At 42.0% G+C, this 18,459-nt stretch overlaps 1 protein-coding gene across 1 annotated transcript in view; it reads left to right on the forward strand.

Moving 5' to 3' along the window:
• The window catches only part of dnah3 (dynein axonemal heavy chain 3), a 191,003-nt gene that overhangs the window by 118,873 nt on the left and 53,671 nt on the right, over nt 1-18,459 (forward strand). Inside the window, exons 35-42 of the mRNA XM_043712084.1 lie at nt 1,561-1,802; nt 5,353-5,453; nt 6,570-6,675; nt 9,832-9,961; nt 11,756-11,992; nt 12,086-12,186; nt 14,465-14,759; nt 17,530-17,709. Of these exons, the coding sequence (XP_043568019.1) occupies nt 1,561-1,802; nt 5,353-5,453; nt 6,570-6,675; nt 9,832-9,961; nt 11,756-11,992; nt 12,086-12,186; nt 14,465-14,759; nt 17,530-17,709 (1,392 nt within the window). The remainder of the gene's footprint in view (nt 1-1,560; nt 1,803-5,352; nt 5,454-6,569; nt 6,676-9,831; nt 9,962-11,755; nt 11,993-12,085; nt 12,187-14,464; nt 14,760-17,529; nt 17,710-18,459) is intronic.

Genomic DNA, 18,459 nt, shown 5'->3' on the forward strand with positions numbered 1-18,459 from the left:
AAGATTTGCTTTCCCAAAATGCAGCACCTCGCATTTATCTGAATTAAACTCCATCTGCCATTTCTCAGCCCATTGGCCCATCTGGTCCTGATCCTGTTGTAATCTGAGGTAACCCTCTTCGCTGTCCACTATACCTCCAATTTTGGTGTCATCTGCAAACTTACTAACTATATCTCTTATGCTCGCATCCAAATCATTTATATAAATGACAAAAAGTAGAGGGCCCAGCACCGATCCTTGTGGCACTCCACTGGTCACAGACCTCTAGTCTGAAAAACAACTCTCCACCACCACCCTCTGTCTTCTACCTTGCAGCAGTTCTGTATTCAATTGGCTAGTTCTGCCTGTATTCCATGAGTTATACAGAGGTGGTGGATAGGTTTGTACGAGTATATAGGGGCTTTACAGATGGTAATGCATTCTATATTAAATCAATTTTGAGATTTCATGGTATTCCTATTGTTAAATATGGCACCAAAGTATTTGCAATAATGTAACAGCAATTTTCATGTAACGAATAAACCTTGTATATTGTGGTGATGCATTATTGTTAGGTTAGTCCTTGTTCACCTTACTGATCTGGGGATGGAATTTTCTTTAATGCCTTGGAGTTGTTATATAATGTGTTGGTTCAAACCTGTCGTTTTTGTGGAGTTGTTAGTCTATTAAAGTAAATTGGCTACAGCTTCTGTTAACGTAATGGAAATTCAGACAGATATATTTGTGTGAGTGTTGCAATGTGACAGAGGCATGGGGAATGTTATATATATTGAGTGTTATTGGAACAGAGAGTATCTTCCAATGGGGCACAATTTGAGCAGATACAGGTATTTTTAAAGGAAAAATATATAAGTATTAAAGGCAGAGAAACATACAGGGTTGTGGAGAATTGGAATTAATTTTGGCTTCAAAGAGGTGACAATAGCAGCATGGGCTGTTAACTGTGTATTTATAAAGTAATTTCAAGGCTGGGTGGTTTCAACATACAGCTTGGTACAGTATTTGTGTAGACTCAAGTAGATTTGAGTTAGGGATGTAAAGGCACTTAGGCACAATCTAGGAGATGCCGTGGTATTGTCGGAGCAGGTAAGGGAGTACTAGGTGAATAAAAATACTTGTGCAGACTGAATGAACCAAATGTCATTCTCTCTTCAGTCACTGTGGACTGAATTCTATCAGCAGTGTGTGTAACAAATTACAGTTTTCAGGTTGGCAGCTAAATCAGAGAGCAGGCTATCTGCCTGAGACAGACTGCTTAGTTTGTATATTGGGCTGCATTGATAACTCTGCTTGTAATATTCACTACTCCCTCTGAACACCTCTTACTTGCCAACCTCTCAAAGCCTCTGCCAGATCTATTTGCGTCAGGTGTCGTAAAGACTATTTTGAGTTTAATATGTAAATTGCCCTGCTGGGTAATTAGTTTCATTTCAGCTGAGATGGAGAGATATACATACACACATAAATATATTCAATTCTTCATGGTAAGTGTTGAATTACAAAAATGCAAATCACAACTTCAGTTCTGTTCTTACTGGTGTCATTTGTTTCATTTTTAAGCTCAACTGATGAATGAGTTTGCTGTAGAATATGCTATAATCAACCCGAAGGCTATAACCATGGGCCAGCTGTATGGTTGCTTTGATCCTGTAAGCCATGAGTGGACAGATGGGATCCTCGCTACAACCTTCCGTGCACATGCAACATCTGCCACCAACACAAGGAAGTGGATTGTATTTGATGGACCTGTTGATGCTGTTTGGATTGAAAACATGAACACAGTGTTGGATGACAACAAGAAAGTAAGTGCAGGTGTTTTTGAAAAGTATGAAATATCTGGGAAGATATCACACACAATTGCACAGATACCGAAGCCCTTTTTTGTCAATACTTTTATTCAATTTATTTTCCCAAGCTCCATTCTGAGCCCTGCAAAATCAGCTTTCATTCATTCACTATTATTCAAACCAGTAGTGAATTGTTGGGTTCTTGTAGACTGGCTTAGGAAGGAGTCCCAATATTCATTGTGGGAACTGAGTTCACTTATGACCTTAGTCTTTCTCTTCTGGCCAATCAATTTTTAAGCAGCTGAAACCACCATGAATTTTATTCAATTTTGCTTTTACTCATTTCCTTAATTTTAAGAACGTTCCTTTCTCCCCTGTCTGCCTCAGTGGTTAGCCTGTACACTGCTGCTATCAATGGGTTGATCCTTGATTGTCTTGTATCTCTGATGTGGAGGTGCCGGTGTTGGACTGGGGTGGACAAAGTCAGAAATCACATGACACCAAGTTATAGTCTGACAGGTTTGTTTGAAATCATAAGCTTTTGGAGTGCTGCTTCTTCGAGGAACAGAGCTCCGAAAGCTTGTGATTTCACATAAACCTGTTGGACTATAACCTGATGTCATATGACTTCTGACTTTATTTTTTATTTCAATTCACATGGATTATATTTCTGTCTTACTGGTGACTCTATCACCCTTTTCTGTCACCTTTATGTCAGCCTTAATAAGCACAGCTACTACATCTCCATTCTATTTTTTCTGAAGATGTTATACCTTCACAATTTGATTACCACACTGACCAGGCTCAGCAAACCCTCCCATACTTGGCTTATTACAATATATTGTTACTGCCAGTTCCCCTGTTTTAGTGTAGACATTGTGCATTGCTATATGAATAGATTAACTGATTTTTAATAGTTCCTCTCATAGCACTTTTAAAAACCCGTGGTATAGTCTTGTTCTATTGAATTATGACTTGGCCATTTATGCCTGCAATTGTTTAGTTTGGTGTTTTTCTTTATTATTTTGTGGAATGTGGGTCACTCCAGCACTGCCGTATTGGCAGGAGGTACACGATGTTCCATTAGTTATTGACTTCTATTGGAAACTCAATGGACACTAAACAAAAACAATAACCAACATCAAATTTGTCTGCCTCAGAAAGCCAAGGATGATGAAGAATCAATGTGTGACTGAGCATCTGGAGAATCCTTTTTAACTTTATTTCAGATGTGGGTATTATTGGCAAGGACATGTTTTGATGCCCATCCCTAGTTGACCTGGAAGTGCTTGTTAGCACACTTCAGATGGTAACTAAGGGTGCTGTGGGTCTGGACTCACATGTTGGACAAAAGATTTCCTTCCTAAAAGGACATTTGTAAATGATTTTTTTTGCAGCAACTGATGATTGTTAACAAGACTATAAAACGCAGGAGCGGAAGTAGGCCATCCAGCCCATTGTCTGCTCCATTCAATGAGATCTGATAATCCTAAACCCCACTTTTCTGCACTATCTTAACGAGCCTTAATTAGAAATCTATCCATCTCAGCCTTGATTATACCTAACAAGCCAGTCTCAACGTCTCTCTGCGAGGAAGAATTCCGCAGACTATTCACCCTCTGTTGCCATAGTTACTATTACTCAGACTAGCTTTATAACTCAAGACTTAACCATTGAACTCAAATTCTGCCAGCAGGATTTGAACCCAGACTGGACCTGTTGGTTAATAATGGAGTGACAGCTCTGCACCTATCATGAACTTTATCTCATTTAACTTCAAAAAACACAGAATATGTATCCAAGAGAAACACTAGGTCTCTCTTGGATTTTCACCAACCTACTCCACATCTCTTCCCTTGAACAGCTAAGCAATACTCACTGCTATGGGTTTGGGTTCGGGTACAGAAATTCTTTATTTGAACAGGTACACTGTATCTTAAACTAGTAGTTACTCTTCTACAGTTCAACATAGCTCATCAGTTATACTTGACTTGAGAGTGTGTTGGTGGAAAAGCACAGCAGGTCAGGCAGCATCTGAGGAGCAAGAAAATCGACATTTCAGGCCGGAACCCTTCATCAGGAATCTTGGATGCTGCCTGACCTGCTGTGCTTTTCCAGCAATATACTCTCAAGTGTGATCTCCAGCATCTGCAGACCTCACTGTCTCCTAGTTATACTTGACTGTCTGTGTTCAGGTGATTGCTTGATGTTGCTAAAATGACTTTATTCCTTCATTCTAAATTAAGGAGATAAAGCATCCCAACAGCAAACACTGAATTTCACTTGCTTGTTGCCTTCTCATAGCACATCTGTACTACTTTGCTAAACATCTAGCAGCTCAGCACAGTGCGTGTTACTATTTAATAAAAGTACTCTTTTAAAAACAGGAAGTGCTGTGGAAACACAGCACCTGTGGATATGCTACCATTGTGTCCAAGTTAATACTGGAAATCTTGGTCTGTAACTGTTACTATCTCATCCAAAATAAGGCCCTTTAATTTTGACACTAGAATATTTGCAGGCTCTTCCCTATGAGAGAAATGGAAGATACAATGTTTGTGAGTTGTTACATGGCCAAACTGTTAAGTGACTTACCAGTGTTCTGCAAAAAATCTAACTTCTCGAGCTGATCCTATGTTCTGGGGCCCCTCAGGTCTGCTTTGAATAGTGGGTTGGAGAACCAAGTTTATTTCTTCATTCTGAAATGAGACATTGTGGTTGATTTTTCTTTTCTGTAAATTGGGAGCACTGTAGCTACCTAAAGACATTGATGCACCATTTTCTGGTTTCCAGCTGCTACTTTACTAGGGCACTGGCAGAACTGCCTGAAGAAACGCCACAATCTCTGGATCTTGGGTCTACTGTCAAACCTCTGGTGAGAGACTGGACGAATCATAATGGGATCTCTGAACCTGATTAGTTCTCTGCTACAAACACACATTTAAAAGTCAGTTAGTAAAAGTCAATGTCCATTGAGTTTCCAATAGAAGTCAATAACCAATGGAGCATCTTGTACCTCCTACCAATGCAGCAGTGCTGGAGTGACCCACATTACAGATGCTAAAGAATTGAATCATTAATGCCAATTACTTCATATTTTGCTGAAATATTTCTACCTTGATGTTATTTCTGTGGTGTTCAGAAACATAAGGGTACAGTGATTAAATTGCTGCTTATTTCATACACACTATTTGTCAATATCCTTAGTAGTTTTCTGCAGCATCCTCAAAGAAAAGGCAGGAAGGTGAAAGGGTGTTATATATTTTCTGCAAGTCAGCTCATCAACAGCATTAGACAAAAATCCTAGTTCGGGATATATTCCTCAGAGTGTAACACTGAATGATTCAACATGAAGAGACAATGCATTTTAGCGTTTGAGTTTTTAAAAAGTTTTGATGGTTAGAAAGCATCAGTGTTGAGGTCATGTTCAATTTTCTAATTGGAAGAACAGTAGAAAGACTTGCTTGTCAATGGTGCAGGAAGTCTTTGTTATTTAGTCCCATTGTGTAATCGTTGCCCGCGCTGTGTGACACTCACCATTGTTTACATGTCATTTATCTTCCAGTTGTGTTTGATGAGCGGTGAAATTATTCAAATGAGCTCCAAAATGAATTTAATATTTGAGCCGGCAGATTTGGAACAGGCTTCCCCAGCGACTGTCAGCAGGTAATGATCAACTGAGAGATGATCAGTGTGATAGTACTGACACTTTGAAAGTGTACTGTTTTATTTTGAAGTGAGGTTGTAAGGCAGAGGTGCAGAAATATCTCGAAGAAAGTAAGCAATTTGTGAGGCCCTAGGTTTTTCTTTTAAATTTGGAACAAGGAATGGTTTGGGAGGATATGGGCCGGGTGCTGGCAGGTGGGACTAGATTGGATTGGGATATCTGGTCAGCATGGACGAGTTGGACAGGAGGGTTTCCTATTTCCGTGCTGTCCATCTCTATGACTCTATGACTCTAATGGAAGCAGCCTGGGTGTGGCCAACCCTCACAGACCAGGCTTTCTAGACTGTTTTTTGTTTTTAAGTTTAGTTTTAAGTAGAAGCCTTTGGGATCTCAAAAGAGTTGGAAGCTTCAGTGAATGTCTACTGGCTCTACACTCTCTGATTCTTCTCTTGACATTTCTTTTCCTTTTGGATTGGAGAACTGCATGTTAGAATCTGTGTCTGAATTTGCCTTTTCCCCAAGGGATGTAATTATGGGATATTTCTATATAGGAACAGTTAATTAGTAAAAGGTACTGTATGGGCAGCATGGTGGCACAGTGGTTAGCACTGCTGCCTGACAGCGCCAGAGACCCGGGTTTAATTCCTGCCTCAGGCAACTGTCTGTGTGGAGTTTGCACATTCTCCCCCAGTCTGCGTGGGTTTCTTCCGGGTGCTCCGGTTTCCTCCCACAGTCCAAAAATGTTCAGGTCAGGTGAATTGGCCATGCTAAATTGCCTGTAGTGTTAGGTGAAGGGGTAAATGTAGGGTGGGTTGCTCTTCGGAGGTGTGGACTTGTTGGCTAAGTTTCCAATAATTATTTTAAATTCCTCTTTCTTTTGTTTAAATAAACATACCGTTTAAATAAATTGGGTTTTGCTTAATGTCGAGTAGTTTGACCAATCACATTGGATCTGGAACACGGCACTTCACATCTGTCTTTAAAATAAGAAAACGTTAGGTCTAGGCTACCTTCTTAAAATATATTGAGGGTGTCTGGTCTGGTCCATAATACCAGTGATTGGCACAGGATGCAGCTATTGTGGGCAAGTGTTAACTTATTTCCTCTTTGACCAGATGTGGTATGATTTACCTGGAGCCCCATCAGCTGGGCTGGACACCACTGAAAGATTCTTACATGGATACCCTGCCAGTCACTGTCACCGCTGAGCACAAAGAACTGGTAACCCCATATTTTAAAATATTTAACTTTAGTTGGAAATCAGTGCTTGGCAAACATTTTTCTTCTGTGTCCACATTATTGAGGTGTGCAGCCCACACCCCCCTCCCCCCCGCCCCCCCCCCCCCCCCCACCCAACCCAAAACCACCCCGGTGAGCTCTAGGATTGGGAGAGCAAGCCAGGGTGGTGTTAGGTTTTCAATACATGAGAATGCATGGCTTAGAAAGGGTGGACGCTGGGAATTTGTATCCATTAGATGGGGATATTAGGGCAAAGCCTTAGAATTGGGGAGGGGGGTCAATGTAGAAGGGAAATGAGGAGACATTTATTCAGCCAGAGAGTAGTGGGCATGTGGAATTCATTGCGCAGTGGAGGCCGCAACATTAAATGTCTCCGAGGCAGAGATCGATAAATTCTTGATCTTACAAGGAATTAAGGATTACGGAGACAGTGCGGGTCAGTGGCTTTGAAATGCCCATTAGCCATGATTGAATGGCAGAGTGGACTCAATGGGCCAAATGGCTTTACTTCCACTCCTATGTCTTATGGTCTTATGGAGACATCATTGCCTTGGAGCTCACTACCTCAAAATCTCAGCTCAAATTCCTGACCTCCACTTTGGGAAGCCCTATGTTTGCTGTGACTAGAACTTGTCAGAGTTATTATTCAAAGTTGTTGACAGTAGCACCACGTGAAGTAAGTGGGCAACACTGAACCTTGGAAATCTCTTCCATATTATATGACATTCTTATATGGTGAACGTTTCTCACATTTGAATTCTCCACTTTTTTGGAAATAAGAACATAGGACACACATTCAGGCCCTTCAGTCAGTTCTGCCATTCAATGACATCATTGCTGATTGGTGGCCTAACTTCTAACTATGGCCTAAACATCTCAGTATTTTTCAACACAGTCACATGATACATCTAAGTCCAAGGTCCAATTGCAAAGTTCAATACCAAAGTTTGCCCTCCACTGTGAAATCGGTTATAATCTAGGTAGTCTACATGTGAAATTCCATTAGTATGAATCTACCTATGAACCTATAGATTCTGTTCATGTACAACTAGACCATAGTACATAGGATACCATTTCAAAGTGTGCGGATGACACAAAACTCAGAGTCATTGTGAACCGTGAGGAGAACAATGTAGAACATAAGAAGAACATGAACAGGCTGGTGGTGAGCAGGCAAGTGACTGATGAAATGTAATGCCGATATATGTGAAATGATTCATTTTGGTTGGAAGAATGAGGGGAGACAATTAAAAAAAGATGCAGTTCTAAAGGGTCTGCTGGAGCAGATGAACCTGGGGATATATTTACATAGGAAACCTCCAAACAGACCCCACCACCAAGGATATATTTCCCTCCCCTCCCCTATCAGCATTCCGTAAAGACCACTCCCTCCGTGACTCCCTCGTCAGATCCACACCCCCCACCAACCCAACCTCCACTCCCGTCACCTTCCCCTGCAACCGCAGGAGGTGCAAGACTTGCGCCCACACCTCCCCCCTCACCTCCCTCCAAGGCACCAAAGGAAACTTCCATATCCGCCACAGATTCACCTGTACCTCCACACATACCATCTATTGCATCCTTGAGTTCGATGGATTTGACTGAGACAAGGTATTTCCCCTCCCCCCACCTTGTCTCAGTCTAATCCATCGAATTCAGCACCGCCTTCCTAACCTGCAATCTTCTTCCTGACCTCTCCGCCCCCACTCCAGTCTGACCTATCACCCTCACCTTGACCTCTTTCCACATCGCATTTCCACGCCCCTCCCCCAAGTCCCTCCTCCCTACCTTTTATCTTAGCCTGCTGGACACACTTTCCTCATTCCTGAAGAAGGGCTTATGCCCGAAACGTCGATTCTCCTGTTCCCTGGATGCTGCCTGACCTGCTGCGCTTTTCCAGCAACACATTTTCAGCTCAGATATATTTACATAAGCTATTGAAGGTGGCATAATAGGTTGAGAGAGCAATTCATAAAGCATATGGGATCCTGAGCTTTATCAATAAGGGCATGAAGTTCAAAAGCAAGGAGCCCTTGTTTAACTTGTATAAAACACTGCTTCTGCCTCAACTGGAGTATTGTGTTTAGTTCTGAGCACTCCTTTTTATGATGGCTTGTGTAGGCTTTAGAGAGGGTGCAGATGAGAATGATTCCAAGAATGAGAAATTTCATTCACATGGATAGTTGAGAGATTCTGAGGTTGCTTTTCTTGGCGATGAGAAGGCCTAGAGGAGATTTGATTAAGGTGTTCAAAATCATAAAGGACTTGGACAGAGACAGATGGAGAGAAACTGTACCCATTGGTGGAAGGACCGAAATCCTAGGGGCACAGATTTAAGGCAATTGGCACAAGAAGCATTGGCAAATTGAGGAAAAGCATGTTATGTAGTAAGTAGTTAGGATCTGTATTGTCTGAGAGTATGTTGGAGGCAGGTTGTGTTGTGGCTTTCAAAGGGGAATTGCATAATTATTTGGAGGAAAAAGAATTTTTGGTCTACAGGGAGAAATTAGGGGAGTGGCACTAGATTAACTGTTCCTTCAGACAGCAAGAGAAATGCATGTTGGGCCAAATAGCTTCCTTCTGTGCTGCAACAATTCTATGATTCTATGAAATTTAAGTATTAAATACTAAATGTCAGTGATCACTGACAGCGCATGTCCAGTTCCCATCATCTAAACCTAAACTGTTCAGGGATAGACTTACCTATTTTATTTGTATTGGTGCTAATTTGATCATATTTCAAATGGGCAAAATCCTGGCCTTGCTGAGATATGCCTACTTGGATCTTGGGATTTACCCCACAGTATTCCTGTACTTTCGTTGTCTAGGCAACCATTGCCCCAATGAGCTCCAAATTGCTCTAGTGCTGACAATTTAAAACAAAAAATTCTTTCAAGGGATCTGGGCATAACTGGCAAGGTCAGCATTTATTGCCCATGTGACTCCAGGCTCACATCAATGTGATTGCCTCGTGGCTGCCCTCTGGGCATTTAGGATCAGGCAATGAATGTTGGCCCAGCCAATGACACTGTTGTGCTATGAATAAGTTTTTAAAAAACCTTGACGAGTTATTTTCAAGATTCTAGAAATTCTCATGCAAAGATGTTTCAAATAAATCACCTAATACTTCGCTTTCAGATCAATGACATGTTCCACTGGCTCATTCAGCCTTGTTTGGATTTTACTCGGCTGCACTGCAAGTTCTTTGTGCAAACTTCTCCAATGCACTTGGCCTACACTATGATGAGGCTTTATTCTTGTCTAATGGGTGAGTGTTCAACTTGAATTGTAGATCTTTCTACCCTGTTGCTAAAGGGTTCTTAGTGGTGGAACAGTAATTCTGCTGGACAAAGAAGTCCAGGCTAATGCACTGAGGCATGGTTTCAAATCCCACCATGGCAGATAGTGGAATTAAATTATCTGGGATATAATATTGGTAATGGTCAGCATGGCAGCAATTTTGTTCATTAATTCTTTTAGGAAAAATAATCTGCCATCCTCACCATATGTCTGACTCTACAGAAAAATGGTGATCTTTTTAAAAAAAATTTAGGTTATAAATTCTTTTTTTAAAAAAGATCACCATTTTTCTGTAGAGTCAGACATATGGTGAGGATAGCAGATTATCTCCCCTAAAATAAGTCATAAATGACCAGAATCCAGCTTTGATTTTCTAATCAAACTGTTCAGACACATCTCTGGAGCAGGAAGAGCTCAAACCCAGGCCTCCTAGCCTAGAGGTTGGGACATTATCACTACACCACAAGAGCCCCAAGAGTTTGGCTCTTAACTGGGCATCTGCAATTGCCACTGCGTTTAATGGCATTTAGGGATGGCAATACATAGAGTCATAGAGTCTTACAATACCGCCACTGACCCTTCAGTGCAACCAGTCCATGCCGAACATAATGCCAAACTAAATTCGTCCCACCTGCCCGGTCCTGGCCCATATCCCTCCAAACCTTTCTAATTTATGTACTTATCTAAATGTCATGTTTATCTTGGAAGTGATGCTGTTTTAAAAAAAAATTCTCAAGGTCAGGTTCGTAGGAGAGTAGTCTGACACAGAACAAACGACCAAGAGGCGAGTCTGCTAGAATATGGGCATTTTATTCCCCGCAGCGTCGCCACAACGGGTCTGGCTTATACTCACTCTACATGTTACCGGAACTGGGAGCCGTCAGTTCTCGTAGAGCGGTTGCCAACAACCCACGCTCGGCGGTTAAACGTAACCCCGGAGCAGACTCACCGAACTGGAGACTTTTCCAGCTGATATACTCTTTTCCAGATATAAACATTCATGTGAACAGCAGAGCAAGGCTAAAAAACACATTCCATTCTGGTTACATACAGATAAGAAGATTCACACGGGGAGGTGTGTAATAAGATTCACACGGGACTAAGCAACACCTCCATTCAGGTTAGATTCACACATGTATTGGGACATAATTTTTAACCGTTTCACCACATTCCACTGCTTGGAATTTTACACCACAGATGCTCATGTCACACAAAAGAATAAGGAAAACAAATTTCTGGGTCAACTGCATTTTGACTTATTTGGCAATGCTGTTGTCTTAGAACTAATTAAGTTAGTCACTGAAGGACTGACCAATTTGTCAGGCTGGGGGCTCTTGTGGTGCGGTGGTAGTGTCCCTACCCCTGAGCTGGGGACCTAGGTTTAAGTCCCACCAGCTCCAGAGGTGTGTCATAACATCTCTGAACAGATTGGTTAAGAAAGTGTAAGTTCCTAGAACTGTTAAAACTTGGGAGGAAATTGTTTTATTGCTAACTGTTGTTTTATCACACAGTGTCACATCATGTTTTGTTAAAAACTCCAATCACTTTTTTATTCTGGGCTAGCATCAGAAAAGGAGAACAATGATGTACATTTTTGATTTTTGACTTTTGACTTATATCCTTATGTATAAATACTTCAGTACACATGGCATTAGGTCTATCAATCAATCAACCGTCATTCACATATTCATCCTCCCTGTACTGGGAAAGACAATGGAGAATTGTGTCAGTAACAATTGGTTTGTCATTTTCCAACCTGCAGATGAAATAGCACAGTCAGGACAAGAGGACAACGAAGAAATGTCAAGCCAGCAAATCACCCTGTGGCTGCAAGGTCTATTCCTCTTCGCCACCGTGTGGGCTGTAGGTGCCACAATCAATGGAGAAAGCCGCAAGAAATTTGATGTTTTCTTCCGCAATTTGATTTTGGGAATGGATGATCATAACCCCCGTCCAAAGAGTGTCAAACTTACAAAAAACAATATATTCCCAGAGAGAGGTTGGAATGTAAAATTTATAAAATGCAGAAATCCTTTTGCCTAAGAACGTGGCGGAGAGATTAATGTGCTTTCTTTTCCTGGTCTTCATATAGGAAGCGTCTACGATTATTATTTCAAAAAGACAGGTAGTGGCCAGTGGACAGTGTGGACTGATTACATCACAAAAGACCAAGACATTCCTGCTGGTGCTAAGGTCAGCCTGCCTTGTTCACTTGGGACATTCCACGTCAGATGCCTGTATTTAATGACCATCGTTTTCTAGGTTCAGATCAACATTGCACTTAATGTTGGTCTCCAGTGTTATAAGATTAATTTCTTTAGTCTGATACTACTCTTTATACCCAAGCAGAAAATGAATAGAACTTATCTCTGGTACATTTTTGCACCAAATTTATACTTTGCTTGTAATCCAAATTTTAAAGATAGACACATCTGACCTTAATAACATTTTTTTACAGGTTCAAAGTGTGGTTGATATTGACCCCCACAGATGAACATAGGAAATTACAGCAGGCCATTCAGCCCCTCGGGGCTGTTTCATTATTCAGCTAGATCATGGCTGATCTTCTACCTCAGTGGCATTTTCCCACACTTTCCCCATATCTAGATGTCTCTCAATCTCAGTCTTGGATATATTTAATGACTAAGCTTCAAAGATTCACCACTCTTCTTATCTCACAGCCAGCATTGTACAGCATGGAAATAGACCCTTCGGTCCAACTCGTACATGCCGTCCAGATTTGCCAAACTTATCTAGTCCCATTTGCTTGCATTTGGCTCACATCCCACCAATCATTGACAGCTCTGTATTCTTCAGTTTTGAGAAATATTATTAAATGCATCTGTTATGATTCATAAAGTGGAACAATTTGGTTTGAATGCATTTAAGAGATTGCAGTGGGATCTTGTAAATGGAACAAAGGTTGGGCCAGCTAGCCTGATTCATTGTCAGAGCTTTGTGAGCTTTGGCCATCTTTATTGTTATTATCAACATTTTAAATCCCCAAGCTTCCTTTATTTAACATATTCTCGAAATTAAATATATCAAGTTATAATCATTAAAAGGTTTATTGGATTTGAATGAGTGGGCGGTATGGTGGCACAGCAGTTAGCACTGCTGCCTCACGGCGCCAGAGACCCGGGTTCGATTCCCACCTCAAGTGACTCACTGTGTGGAGTTTGCACATTCTCCCCGTGTCTGCGTGGGTTTCCTCCGGGTGCTCCGGTTTCCTCGGACAGTCCAAAAATGTTCAAGTTAGGTGAATTGACCATGCTAAATTGCCCGTAGTGTTAGGCAAAGGGGTAAGTGTAGGGGAATGGGTCTGGGTGGGTTGCGCTTCGGCGGATCGGTGTGGACTTGTTGAGCCGAAAGGTCTGTTTTCATACTGTAAGTAATCTAATCTAAAGAGTGAAACCTCCCCTAATTAGAATATAAATAGTCATTCATAATAAAGAACCTGAGTATTGAAGAAAGAGATATGTCATCGAATTTTACATTTGTTAGGATAGATGCAAGAGTGTCAAATTTCAAAGGAAGCAACAATTTTTACTGCATGGGAAAAGGATGCTGATTGGTTTACAAGCCAATTCTGACTGATTGACATGCTGCCTTAGAGGGTGCACCGAGGAACTCCTGACACCTTCCCCCACCCGCTTTTGTTCAAATAAAATAGGTGCAATCACTTCAAGGATGCTGGATATCATTGTAACATGAGGGGCAGTCTTGCATCTCAGTAATACAGTTCCTACCCCTGCACTGAGAGGCCTGGGTTCAAGTCTCACATACTCCAGAGGTGTGCAGATGTGTCGCTGAATAGGTTGATTAGGAAAAATAGGTTAAGTTTTTAAAAAATTATTGCTGAAATATGGAGCCCGTCTTGTGATGCAGTGGATGTGTCCCTACCTCTGAACCTAGAGCCCAGCGTTCAAATCCCACCAGCTCTAGCGGTGGGTAATAACATCTCTGAATAGGCCTGATAAGAAAATATACAGCTGTAACTGGGATTTGGCAACTGGAAAATAACCTTCAGTTGTGTGTAAGAGCACGTCTGGATATAACATAGTTGTAAGATGTTGTTTTGCTGGCACAATGGTAGTGTCTCTACCTCTGGGCCAGGGAGCCTGGCTACATTCCACCTGCTCCAGAAATATGTAATAACATATCTGAGCAGATTGATTAGGAAATATCAATTAGGGATTTTATGATACAGTGGTCGTGTGCCTGCCTCTCAGCCAGGAGACTTTGGTTCCAGTTCTGCCTAAGCCAGAATATGAATAATTTTGCATTCTTAACTGATTGATAGGATGAAAGCTAATATACATAATACAATGGTAAAGTCCACTGACACAAGCTGGCTTTGAGCATTGTTATATTTTCCACTTTGGCCTGACCTATCTGGACAGTTTGATTAGAAATATTTACAGTTACAATGTTTTTGATGTTTACTCTCTTAATTTCTCTGGATTTCCAGGTTTCAGATCTTATTATTCCTACCATGGAAACTGCCAGGCAGACCTTTTTCTTACACACTTATATCTCACACAAAATACCTTTGCTGTTGCTGGGACCCACCGGCACAGGTAAATCTGCCATCACAAACAGCTTTCTCATGCATCTGCCCAAAGAACAATACATTCCCAACTGCATCAGCCTTTCGGCCAGATCATCAGCCAATCAAACACAAGACATTATCATGTCCAAACTGGACAGGAGGAGGAAAGGAGTTTATGGCCCACCCGTGGGAAAGGAGTCCATTGTCTTTGTAGGTGAGTGATTGAAATTTCAGCTAGGTTGGGTGCAGTCAAGAGTTTTCTTCACCGAAAATCTATTCAGTGTTTCAACTTAATAATGGAAATTTGAAATGTATTTAAATAAAGTTAATAACGTCATTGAAATGACTAGGCAAGGCCGCTCATTTTCAGAAGCACCTTGCCACCATCATAGTTCATTCAGCAGCATCGACGAGTAAGGTGGGTTGAGGGATCAGAATGGTGGGGTGATATGGTTGGTGGAGAGATCATAGAATCATAAAATCCCTACAGTGTGGAAGCAGGCCATTCAGCCCATCTAGTTCACACTGACCTTCCGAGGAGCATCCAACACAAACCCGCCCCAATATCCTATAACTTTGCTTTTCCCACGGCCAATCCACCTAACCTTCACATATTTGGATTGTGGGAGGAAACTGGAGCACCCAGAGCAAACCCACGCAGACACAGGCAGGATATGCAAATTCCACACAGACAGTTGCCCAAGGGTGTAATCGAACCTGGGTCTCTGGCACTATGCTAACCACTGAGTCACTGTGCCACCCAGGCCAGGGTTAGGAGAACAGTGGTTAGGGTCATAGGGTGATGATGATGATGGTGGTAAGGACAACTGGGGATTGGCAAGTGGAGGTTCAGTTCTCAGGAATGTAGCAATGGTTGTAGAAGAGAAATCTGGAGCAAATCCGGATAATTGTGTTTAACTTCCTCAAACTACCATGGCAATGTGATTTGAAACCACATCACCTTGGACCTCTTCGTTATCAGTCCAGTAACAACACCACCACCCCCTCCTAGTTAGCAGCTGGTTGAACTTTGTCCCCCCCAGTTTAGAAGCATATGGGTTAAGTCCAACTCCATAAATGGAGTGGAACTATGGACTGACACTGTGTCATTGCAACAGAGTAGTGGGCTGGTTAGCTCAGCTGGTGGAGTTTGCACATTCTCCCTATACCTGTGTGGGTTTCTGCCGGGTGCTCCAAAGATGTGCATGTTAAGTGGATTGGCCATTTTAAATGTGGGGTTATGTGGATAAGTTGGGTCTGAGTAGGATGTTCTTCTGAGGGTCAGTGGTTAAATGATGGGCCGAACGGCCTCTATCTGCACTGTAGAATTCTATGATTCTAAACCACCAGCAGTCGTCTCTCCCCAATGAGGGAGCAGCACTATTGTCTGGTACAAATATCGACTTTGAGAGTGTGGTGCTGGAAAATCACAGCAGGTCAGGCAGCATCCGAGGAGCAGGAGAATAGATGTTTCGGGCAAGAGCCCTTCATCAGGATTTTTCTTGCTTTTCTTGGTGAAGGGCTCTTGCCCGAAATGTCAATTCTCCTGCTCCTCGGATGCTGCCTGACCTGCTGTGCTTTTCCAGCAACACACTCTCAACTCTGATCTCCAACATCTGCAGTCCTCACTTTCTCCTAGAACTATCAGCTTTACCTGTGAGGGAATGTGCATTGTTGGTAAACATAGAAAAGAAAAGTACAGCACAGAACAGGCCCTTCTGAGGTTTAATCCTAATGTAAAATATAGTAACTTAACCTACGCACCCCTCAACTCACTGCTATCCATGTGCATGTCCAGCAGTCGCTTAAATGTCCCCAATGACTCTGCTTCCACCACCACAGCTGGCAATGCATTCCATGCGTTCACAACTCTCTGCGTAAAGAACCAACCTCTGATGTCTCCTTTATACTTTCCTCCTAATATCTTCAAACTATGACTCCTCATACCAGTCAATCCTGCCCTGGGGAAAAGTCTCTGGCTATTGACTCTATCTATTCCACTCATTATTTTGTACACCTCGATCAGGTCTCCTCTCTTCCTCCTTCTCTCCATAGAGAAAAGTTCCTGCTTATTCAACCTTTCTTCATAAGGCAAGCCCAGGCAGCATCCTGGTAAACCTTCTTTGCACCCTCTTCAAAGTCTCTGTATCTTTCCTATAGTAGGGTGACCAGAACTGAACACAATATTCCAAGTGTGGTCTCACCAGGGACTTGTAGAGCTGCAGCAAAACCTCGCAGCTCTTAAACTCGATCCCCCTGTCAATGAAAGCCAAAACACCATATGCTTTCTTAACAACCCTATCCACTTGGGTGGCAACTTTGAGGGATCTATGTACTTGCACACCCAGATCCCTCTGTTCCTCCACACTGCCAAGAATCCTGTCTTTAATCCTATATTCAGCATTTGAGTTTGACCTTCCAAAATGTATCAATTTGCATTTATCCAGATTGAATTCCATCTGCCATTTCTCAGCCCAGCTCTGCATCCTGTCTATGTCGCGCTGCAGTAGCTCTCTATACTATCGACAACACTTCCAACCTTTGTGTCATCTGCAAATTTACTAACCCACCCTCAACCTCCTCATCCAAGTAATTTATAAAAACTACAAAAAGCTGAGGCCCAAGAACAGACCCCTACGGGATCCCACTCAACACTGACCTCCAAGCAGAATACTTTCCATCTACAACCACTCTCTGCCTTCTGTCAGCCAGCCAATTCTGAATCCAGGTAGCAAAATCTCCCTGTATCCCATATTTCTTGTCTTTATGTATGAGCCTACCATGGGGAATTTTATCAAACGCCTTGCTGAAGTCCATATATACTACATCTACTGCTCGACCGTCGTCAAACTGTCTTGACACCTCCTCAAAGCTAACATATACCCTGGCTCACTCAATCAAGTATTACAAATCATGTTGCGAGATGCTCTGTGAGTTTTTGTTTTCTCTTTATAAAGCTCAAGTATTTCATGTGTTAATTCTAGATGATCTTAATATGCCTGCAAAAGAAATCTATGGAGCCCAACCTCCAATTGAGCTCCTTCGACAGTGGATAGATCATGGTCACTGGTATGATCGGAAAGATACATCAAAGCTGACCATCATAAATGTATTGTTTATTTCGGCAATGGGACCTCCTGGTGGAGGGAGGAATGACATAACAGGTAGGAACTTCACAAAGAACATCAGGTGTTGGAGAATTATGGCACATGTTATGACTGGGAGATGCTATGTGAGTTTTTATTTTCCCTTTATAAGTATAATTCATTGCAACATTAGTCAGTGTATTTAACTCTTTGGCTTCATAATTACAAGATCCAGTCATTGCAAACTGGGATAATATTTTTTAAAAGTGTGTTTGAATTTCATCATGGGTTTTTTGAGTTCAGGTGGAGCCATATATCTAGAATTCAAATATAAATTATTGGAGTAACTGCGCTGTGCATTATAACCCGTCTTGATTTGGTGCCTGTTTATTTCATGGTGGCAAATGGAAACATATCTGAGTTCATAGAATCATAGAGATGTACAGCATGGAAACAGACCCTTCGGTCCAACCCGTCCATGCCGACCAGACATCCCAAACCAATCTAGTCCCACCTGTCAGCACCTGACCCATATCCCTCAAAACCCTTCCTATTCATATACCCATCCAAATGCTTTTTAAATGTTGCAATTGTACCAGCCTCCACCACTTCCTCTCAACAGCTCATTCCATACACGTACCACCCTCTGCATGAAAACGTTGCCCCTTAGGTCTCTTACATATCTTTCCCCTCTCACCACAAACCTATGCCCTCTAGTTCTGGACTCCCCGACCCCAGGGAAAAGACTGCCCCTCATAATTTTGTAAACCTCTATAAGGTCACCCCTCAGCCTCCGACGCTCCAGGGAAAACAGCCCCAGCCTGTTCA

Source organism: Chiloscyllium plagiosum, chromosome 21 (assembly GCF_004010195.1).
Source record: "Chiloscyllium plagiosum isolate BGI_BamShark_2017 chromosome 21, ASM401019v2, whole genome shotgun sequence".
NCBI classification, from domain to species: domain Eukaryota; kingdom Metazoa; phylum Chordata; class Chondrichthyes; order Orectolobiformes; family Hemiscylliidae; genus Chiloscyllium; species Chiloscyllium plagiosum.